This window comes from Plodia interpunctella, chromosome 18 (genome assembly GCF_027563975.2).
Source record: "Plodia interpunctella isolate USDA-ARS_2022_Savannah chromosome 18, ilPloInte3.2, whole genome shotgun sequence".
Classification (NCBI taxonomy): domain Eukaryota; kingdom Metazoa; phylum Arthropoda; class Insecta; order Lepidoptera; family Pyralidae; genus Plodia; species Plodia interpunctella.
In genome coordinates, this window is record NC_071311.1 from 2,964,113 (window position 1) to 2,973,519 (window position 9,407).

Genomic DNA, 9,407 nt, shown 5'->3' on the forward strand with positions numbered 1-9,407 from the left:
TGTCGCATTATTTGCAATGGAAGATTACTGACTACAGGTAACTATAGGTACCTTTAGGTACTTCCAGGTATAGTCAATATGTATTTTTAGCTGTAAGACACCTAAAATAGAGTAGGTACTATAATTATATGTAGTAATAATTATAATAGAGTTGTGTACTACCCTGACTTACGGTTGGCAACCCTATGATAATGGGGTATAGTAAATAGATATAGCAGGGGCGTAACTAGAAGAGGATTACCTCTTATCCTTGGGCTCTATGCTTATCTCTATAAAGTACTTAAGAGTGCCTACCTAGGTAAGTATAGGTATCTAATACAATTATACCTATTAAGGTATTACTAGTATATTATCTGTGCTGGTGTCTTTGAGTTGTCTTAAGTACCTATTAGGCAATTGTATAAGGTATACTTACCTAAGTAGGCACTCTAAGTATTTTATAGAAAAGGAAGAGCCACCATGTTTCGCCATATTATTCTATTTCATGCAAATTCAATTTTGATCATGAAGGCATCCTAATCTTTTAATTTGGCCTCATTTTATTATAATATTGACCTTGAATAGAACACGTGAGATGTCGATGCCTCCGTAACCTCCAAACGTTGGAATTTTTATGTATCAAGTTCACATCAAGTTAGACGAACGATTGTAGGTATTACCCACCAAGCCCACCGTAGCAAGTTCGTAGTAAGAAGCGAGGAAGCTCGCTTTGTTCATAATATGTACGTCGGTGTCTAACGAATTTTTCACCCACTAAAATCCTAAAATGTAATAGGTAGTGACTGGATTGAAACTGGGCTAATATCATGCTTATAGGTAGATAATAGTTTATAATTGAAATCAATGTCCTGATAAAAAACGAAGGTCCTTTAAGCAGCGAGGGAATGATACGAATGAAACCTATCTATATCTGAATTACCTAAGTAATTGTATAGCTTCCTGAATTATTATCATTAATTATAAAAACAACTGAGTTTCAATCTTGTACTTTTTGCGAGCAAGTCACTATTTGAATGAAGGCAACTGTAACCAATTTTATCATTGTACCTAAACCGTAATAAATACTACATAATAAAACGTCGATCAGTTTATAATTTTATTTAAGAGATTAAGATTACTGGCCTTCCTCAATTTGCGTGTTGCTTCTATTTTCTGACAACCACGGGCGAAAAAGAGAAGTGCTATTAAAGACCAACCGAGTTCTATAAAAGAAAAACTGTGAACGTTTTTCTAACAAAAAAATAATTTTGTAGCCTCGAAATTCTTTACATCTGCTTTCATAAATTCACCAAATTTATAGATATTATAACCAATTTCTAGTATAATCAAAGCATTGTGTATTCTTTGTAGGTAATTCGTGTATTCTGTGTACCTAAAAAAAGATATTCCATTAAACAACAGAATTTACATTTTTCTCTCTAAGTCAACCAAACAAACAAATCTGAACGGACTGACACCCCCATAACAAGATAGTAAAATCAAAATTTATTAAAAAATTCCTTACTTCAGAAATTCGACCTCCACTGGCATTTTTTCCATCAGTAATTTTAATTATATTTCCCAAAACGACAAACTACGAGCATTTCGGAACAACCTCTGCTGAGAGTTGTCTATTAATAGATGGTAATCATAAGATTTCGCCACAATCGAATTTTGTCTCACGAATTTAAATGCCTCAGTAAGAAAAAATAACTAAGTATGAAAACAACAGGAAAAAGGAGTGACGAACGTTTCTGATTATTTAGTAGATCGTGTTTGGAGGTTTATATCGAGTTTATTTTTATACTTTTATACTATTAAAATATGAATTTTAATTTATTTTAGATTAAAATTATTAATATACCAGCGGCCCGCCCCATGTTCGCTCGGGTAAAACCATACTAAGAAAGTTGCCTATGTCACTCCTGAAGGTTTAATCTACGTCTGTGCCAACTTTCTTCAAAATCGGCCCAGTATTTTTTGAGTTTATTCGTTACAAACAAAAACACAAAAATTAGCTATGCTTATCATGGGAATGACATTAAAAATCGAGCTTCTGATTAGCAGCTAGTTCAGCCTAGGCATGAGTGTAGTACTTAAAATCATAAAACAAATTTATTACATATTGTGCATCATAAACATAATCTATTTACTATATTCGGTATTTTGATAACAGTGTTCTATAAAAACCGCACTAATTTTTGAAGGAGTCACAATTTTGATCCGATTCCAAATCATGTAAGTATTCTTTGATTGGTTTTAATTTATTGATGTTTTTATTTAAGTTATGGAAATGTATTTTTATGAATAGCCGTTAATATTACGTTTAATATTTTTATATCACAGTCAAGCTTTACATGATAAAAAACTTAATTTTGTAAATCTTCTAACTTCCAACTCCAGCAGTCATTCAAAGTATTTCACTGCTATTTTATTTTATTTAAAAGGCCTTATTTAATTACTAGTTTCTTTTTTTTTCAGAAAAAAATGAAATTCTTCGCTGCTTTCGTCGCCGTGCTCGCCGTGGCCGCGGCTGGCCCAGTGGGCAAGCCCATCAACTCTGATGACGCTCAGGTGGCAGCCATCATCGCCGCCATCCAGAGCCCCAACACCGACCCAGCCACCGCCCTCCTACTCGAGCAGCAGCTGATGGAAATCATCGCCGCCTCTAACCCCATCGCTGTCGGACCCGCCATCATTGAGCCGACCCCAATTGCTGTTGGCCCCGCCATCATCGACCAGCCCTCCCCCATCGCTGTTGGCCCCGCCATCATCGACCAGCCCTCCCCCATCGCTGTAGGTCCCGCCATCATCGACCAGCCCTCCCCCATTGCTGTCGGACCCGCTATCGTCGACTTCCCCGTCGAGGTGCCTTCCCCCGTGGTTGAGCCCAGCCCCGTCGCCGTAGTCCCCTCCCCCGCTGACGTGCCCGTGTCCAGCAGCGCCCCCCTCGTTCAGATCATCCTGAACATCAACCAGGCACAGTCTGCCCCCGAGGTGATCCCTCCCGCGGTTGTTGACGTACCCATCGAGACTCCCGTCGCCGTTGACCCCGTCATCGTCGTCGACCACGCTCCCATCGACCCCTCTCCCGTGATCGTGGCTCCCGAGCCTGCCCCCATCAACCCCTCCCCCGTGATCGTGGTGCCCGCTCCCGTTGTGGATGTTGAGCCCGTCCTCATTGGAACCCCCGTCCTCCCCGAGCCCGAGGCAGTCATCATCCCCGAGCCCGTTGTCATTGGCACCCCCGTCATTATCCCCTCCCCCGTCATCACCCTCCCCGAGGAGCTCAACTAAGCGTTACTTTGTAACCTCTGGGTAATCCACGTTTATAGGAAGTGACTGAGGTGTATTGTATACCTATACTATAAAATATTCCGATTACACGAGATACTATATTACCTATATGTTATTTTTATTAACCCTAAGTTAAGTTTCTATTGCTAAAGTGAGTTGGTCTGCGAGATTATTAATTAAGAATTCAATGTTCCCTATATCGTACGTAAGTAAAAAAATTCGACACAGAAATTTGTCCTACTAGGTATAATACGGTGAACCAGGACAACGCGCCTGGTGAATTTAAGGAGCATAGGTGTCAAGGAATAGCCATTGACTCTACCTATAAGTAATAATAATGTCTACCTATAAGTAATAACATTATTATTACTTATAGGTAGAGCAAATGTAATAAAGATCGGCATTTGAGCATGGCTGACAGAGATACACAGACTTTTCCACTTATAATGTTATGTTTGGATTTTGAGTCTGATGGTGGATCAGTAATTATTACATTACTGTTGTATTACAGCAGCGTCAAGTACCTAAACGCATGAACATGTAGGTATAAACCTTCATAATTATTTTATGAGAAAAAACAATAAGATTTCGTTTTATTAAAAACATCCTGGCACAATTAAACAGCGCATACTAAGGAAAAAATAAGGTCGGTCGACTGCTTGCTTAATAATTTTTACTCTTGAACGTAATTATTATTATTTAAATATTTTTAATCTTTAACCGGCACATTCCGGCTTCCCTCGGGTATACATAATAAATTATACATCTGAACCTTCTTCAGGAATCACATTATCTATTTTTGGAAACCGCATGAAAATCCCTACAGTAGGTAGTTTATGAGTTTATCACGAATAGACGGATTCGGCGGAATCCTTATCCTTACAATATTATAAAACAAAGTATAAGTAGTTAAGAAATAATAATTTTTGAAGTAAGGCACATTAAATTTTAGATTTAAGATTGTGATTAGTAAAACATAAGAATGGTATACTTATTTGTGGTCATAAAAAAATGGTACGTGGATAATAGAACGACACTGGGTACGGGAAACGAGCGGGACAGTATGTACACAATATGAGAAACTTTGCAGAATTGGGTCGAGACACATAGTTGGAAACGGGACGTGACACCGTATCTAGTAGGAATCCAGACGAGACAAAAACCGGGAAACGAGATGAGTTATGTTACGGGATATGGGAAAAGGGGTGGGAAAGGTAGAGGGTAAGTATTAACTAAAGACTATATATTAATTATTTATATTATTTTATTGAAAAATGTATTGAACACTGTTAATCTAATAAAGATAAGTCCCGCTAAATAACTCAATTTAATTACCTCACTTAGAATAAAACCTGAGTAAATATTTATTACTAGATAAATTATTTATTAATCATTTAATTAAATGCCATATAGATATATAGGAAATCTCTAAAAAGCAATGAATTCCCAAAAGGAGAAGGTGAGCACATTCATGATGACCGGCGTGCTCAAAAAATGTCCTGTTTTATCACGATGGCCGCTCGGCTCATGTCCAATATATTATTCTTTTATCTATGGGTTCAACTCTAAGCAAGTCTCGCGGTTTGCCACCTTAAAGGGTAATTAAAAGAGCTGCATATTACGCGATAAAATAATGGCTAAAATGTAGATTTTTGGAAGGTAAATTCACGCGGAAGTTCCTCAAACCCGGAAGTGAAGAAGTTTCTCAAACTTCCTTGCGATTTTCTTCTTATTTTCCGTCAGCACTATCCAGACCGTGTGTCACTCATTAGATTGCGATGTCATGTGATGTAGGATGTAGGTTTTTCAGAGACTCACAGAAGTCACGGACTCAATGAGAAGCAATTTTTTTTGCGTTATGTGTTTTCATAGTCACTAGGTACCTATCCTATAATAATTAGCCAGACAAGTTGGGGGTTTACAATTGTTATAAAAGCAAAAAGAAACAAACCTTATTTATGATAGTGGACTTTAAGATATTTCTAAATAACACGTTGGTAATAATCCTTTTTATATTTATTAGTGAGCACCGCAGTCTTATCTTTGATCAATATACCAATTAAACTACTAAATTTCCAAAGGTAAAAAAGTTATATAGGTATTCAATATCTGCTGTATATCAAATCCAGTGGATATCTATGTGATAACCCTCACCATTTTTGGTATAAAAGCTGACTGACGTTCAGGTGGCTGTATCATTTTGATTATAATCTTACTTGAGCAGTAAGTATCGTAAGTATCCCATATTATTAATACTTCTTCATATAAGTGGTAGTGGTCTTGTAATACAGGTGTTGGTGGGCCAGAAGTCCTGATCGCCTGTGATCCAAACGTCACAGGTTTGAATCGTACTAATACCACATGAGTTTGTACACCAATCTGAATCGTACAGTAGATTTCGTAGGCCACAATTTGCTAAGTGAAAAACATCGTGAGGAAACCTGCACACTGGCAGAACGAGTAAAGCCGCGTCCCCATTGCCCAGTCGCGCTCCGTTGCGACGACGCAGTACGTTGCACTATAGTATATTTAACATACCATTAGTGTATATGCGTCTACTGCAACTAGATGGCAGCACTCATACACCAGTATTTTAATCGTTAAGTAAGAAACAATGAAATAGTTTTTTTCTTGTTCTGTTTTCTTTTTGTTTGGTTCAGAGAACCTGCGAATGTGTATGCGTATGTAATTAAATCACTGTTCGAACATTTCAGATAAAAAATGAAGGTGTTCGTTGTAATCGTCGCCCTGATGGCGGTGGCTGCGGCCAGCCCTCTCGCCAGGAACGCCAAAGTGTCCGACGCTGAGATCGCCATCATCGTGGCTGCCATCCAGAGCCCCAGCACCGATCCCGCTACCGCTGCCATCCTTGAGGCCCAGCTCCAGGCCATCCTCGCCGGAGGCAACCCCATCGCCATCAGCCCAGTGGTAATCGACCCAACTCCCGCCATTGTCGACAACGTCGAGCCCATCGCCGTCGGCCCTGCCATCATTGACCAGCTCGCCCCTATCGCTGTTGGTCCTGCTATCGTGGATTTCCCCGTCGAGGTGGCCCCTAGCCCCGTCATTGTTGCTCCCAGCCCCGTTGTGGTTGAGCCCGTGCCCGTCCTCAACCCCAAGCCCACTCCCCCCGCCGCCGTCGTCGAGCCTTCCCCTGTTGCCACCCTCCCCGATTCCGCTGCCGTATCCACCGTGTCAGCGTCTCTTGTCCAGATCATCCTGAACATCAATCAGGCCGCGACTACCCCTGTAGTTCCCCCTGCAGTTGCGGAGGCTCCCATCGCCGTTGACCCCGTCACCGTCGTCGACCACGTCCCCGTCGACCCCTCCCCCGTGATCGTGGCCCCCGCCCCCGTGGATCCCGTCGTCGTTGTGGACCAGCCCTCTATCATCCCCGACCCCGTGGTGCTCCCCACCCCCGTGCTTCCTGAGGTGGTCCCCGAGCCCGTGGTTCTCCCCGCCCCCGTCCTCCCCGAGATTATCCCCGCCCCCGTGGTCCTCCCCAGCCCCGTGCTGCCGGAGCCCGTCGTCATCCCTGAGGCCGTCATCACCCTCCCCGAGGAACTTAACTAAGCATTTGATGTGAGAAATTCTCTGATGATCACATTCCACTGTTATAGGGATGTTCGGACTTTGTAAAAACACCTTGAAACGCTTGTATGTCCAACAAACAAACAAATAAATTTATGTGAATAAAGATCTGGTCCCAATCATTTACTATCTTTAATTTTACACCTGCCTACATTACATAGGATAAGCTAAAATAATAAAAAATAAATTGGTATTTCACGTAACATCAATAAAGTTGAATTTTACTAATAAATTGATAATAAATGATGGTGGCAGTGCCTATGCGGGTATGCGTTATATCGTATAAGAGTTATATTGATGTACCATAATACAAGTCTCAAAGTCATGAGTTCTTCAAAGTAAGTTCGAGATTTGTCTGTAGACGAATTTCAGATTGAAATCTGTTATTTGTTACTAATATCTATTCTATTCACGTTACAAGGCAAAAAAAATCCTCATCATATTTTTGGGACCGGTCAACACTTCCCATCACGCACTACCTCATCTCGAAAACTACTAAGTACGCATAAATTTTGGCAGGAATGTAGGTTACGACCAGGAGAAGTCGCACCAGAACAAATTATTTTTGAAAATTTGGTGAAATTGTTGTAGTGAAAAAATATAATTTAATTTTCAAAATTATTTAAATCGGCATGAGTCATATAGAAAACGAAACGAGATACGTAATGGAAAACAAGATGGTGCAAGTTGCGGGAAACGGGACGAGACATGTAACGGGATACATCACGTTACTGTAAATAGGATGTGGCACGTTGCGGGGTAGGAATAGCGACAATACACGTAATGGGAAAGGGGATCAAGAGACAGGAGACTTTATGAATTAAAATCAAATAAATTTCAGTACTGCAGAATACGTCGAGATAAAAAATGTCTGCAACTGTTTCTATATATCCTCCTTGGCAAAAACCAAGCAGACTAGATTCACCCAGCAGGAGCCAATTGGCCCCAAATGGTTGTGTTAGTTGGGCTGTCAATTTATTATAACAAAAAAGAAAAACAAAAATAGAGTTATGGAAGACAATTGGGTAGTAACATAATCTAAGTATAGTGGAGTAAGATTGTCCTTCTCTGAAAAAGATTAACGAAAAAAAATCTATAAAAGCCGCGGAGTCTGGGCTCCTCTGTAGATCCATAGCCATAGTACTAATATTATATTTGTGTTTTTCCTTCTTTATATCAAAACGGAGTGAAGTAATGTGATTTGTTGAGCTGCACCGCACAGCGACATCGCAACGGAGCATGAAGGTGCAAAGGGGCCGGGCCTAACGATTGAAATGCATGCATGCAACCCGCACCAAAATCAGTTGTGTATTTTTAATTAGGGACAGACAGCGGGTAGCGACTTTGTTTTATACTACCTATATACCTATGCAATGATTCATTATTTTTTGGTTTGGAAAAAGTATATAATTCGCCTTGATGGCAATGGCAACCATGACATGCAACTTTATGCAAGCACTTAGCATAAAAACAATTATGTACTAGTGAGTGAGGCAGTGGTGAGGCACTACTGAAATGAGTCCTTACAAAATATGTGTATGCAGGGAAATACGCTAGAGGCACATAATATTTCGACTCCTTACGACTAACGAAATGAATGAAAAATTACTTACGAAAAATGTTAATTAATTTAATTTTCACATTTTTATTTTTATTTCACATTTTTTAAAATTTAAAATTATAGTAAGAATATGCTGTGTGTGTAGATCATAGATGGTGTATGTGTTTATATTATTATTATAGTATATATAGTTATCTGCCACTTTAACTCAAAGTAGGAATAAAGATGACAGGTAGGTTTGTTCTCACTAGTTTGATTAATTAGTTCTATCGTCGAACTAGTAAATTAAAGTTAATGGTAATTAATTTTTAAAAAAAGGTAAAAGTACATACAGGTATCAAACATATATGTATAACTAGCTTTTTTTTCAGTTCTTAAAAGGAATCGAAATAAAATTTCAGTTATTCTTTTACCGTGTATTCAAGACTGGTAAAATTTATTTATTATTAATCAAATTCGTATTGACCTCTCTTCAAAAATTATAAAGTTTCGTATTTTCCACCCCTACATCATTCCCGTATTCTTTTGGTAAAGTTAGGGCGCATATATCAAGAATCTTGGCTCTACATGAGATCTGACCATTTTTTCATATATTTTGACTAAAATGTAGAGTTTGTGAAGCAAACTAGACTCGGCAACATTTTTCATGAAAATGTTTTTGGTGGGATTTAATTTATTTTTGTGAGTTGGTAAAACCTATGCAACCAAGTGTTTTACTATTGCATTTCTATAGACCCACTATTTTTGTTTTGTTTTCTTTATTTTTTTTTAATATATATATTTTTAATTTTTTTAATTTCTTTATTGACCTTGTAGCGACGGCCGTCGTCTCTATTACCGTATAAACTTTCACCTCTTTTTTAAGGAGTTAGGGGATGATTTTCGAAAAATTACAAGTAGTATGTTATGTTACAAGTAGTATTATTACCAATTTTATGATATCTAGCACAAGAAATATTGCTAGTCTCATACAAACTTC

At 38.9% G+C, this 9,407-nt stretch overlaps 2 protein-coding genes across 2 annotated transcripts; both read left to right on the forward strand.

The window, feature by feature from the left end:
- Window positions 1-2,099: 2,099 nt before the first annotated feature.
- Window positions 2,100-3,384, forward strand: LOC128677745 (calphotin-like). Its single transcript, XM_053758800.2, has 2 exons — window positions 2,100-2,217; window positions 2,461-3,384. Exon 2 carries the CDS (start codon window positions 2,467-2,469, stop codon window positions 3,274-3,276), a length of 810 nt encoding a protein of 269 aa, XP_053614775.1. The 5' UTR covers window positions 2,100-2,217; window positions 2,461-2,466; the 3' UTR covers window positions 3,277-3,384.
- Window positions 3,385-5,400: 2,016 nt separating this feature from the next.
- On the forward strand, window positions 5,401-6,987 carry LOC128677744 (calphotin-like). Its single transcript, XM_053758799.1, has 2 exons — window positions 5,401-5,508; window positions 5,991-6,987. Exon 2 carries the CDS (start codon window positions 5,998-6,000, stop codon window positions 6,847-6,849), a length of 852 nt encoding a protein of 283 aa, XP_053614774.1. The 5' UTR covers window positions 5,401-5,508; window positions 5,991-5,997; the 3' UTR covers window positions 6,850-6,987.
- Window positions 6,988-9,407: the final 2,420 nt, after the last annotated feature.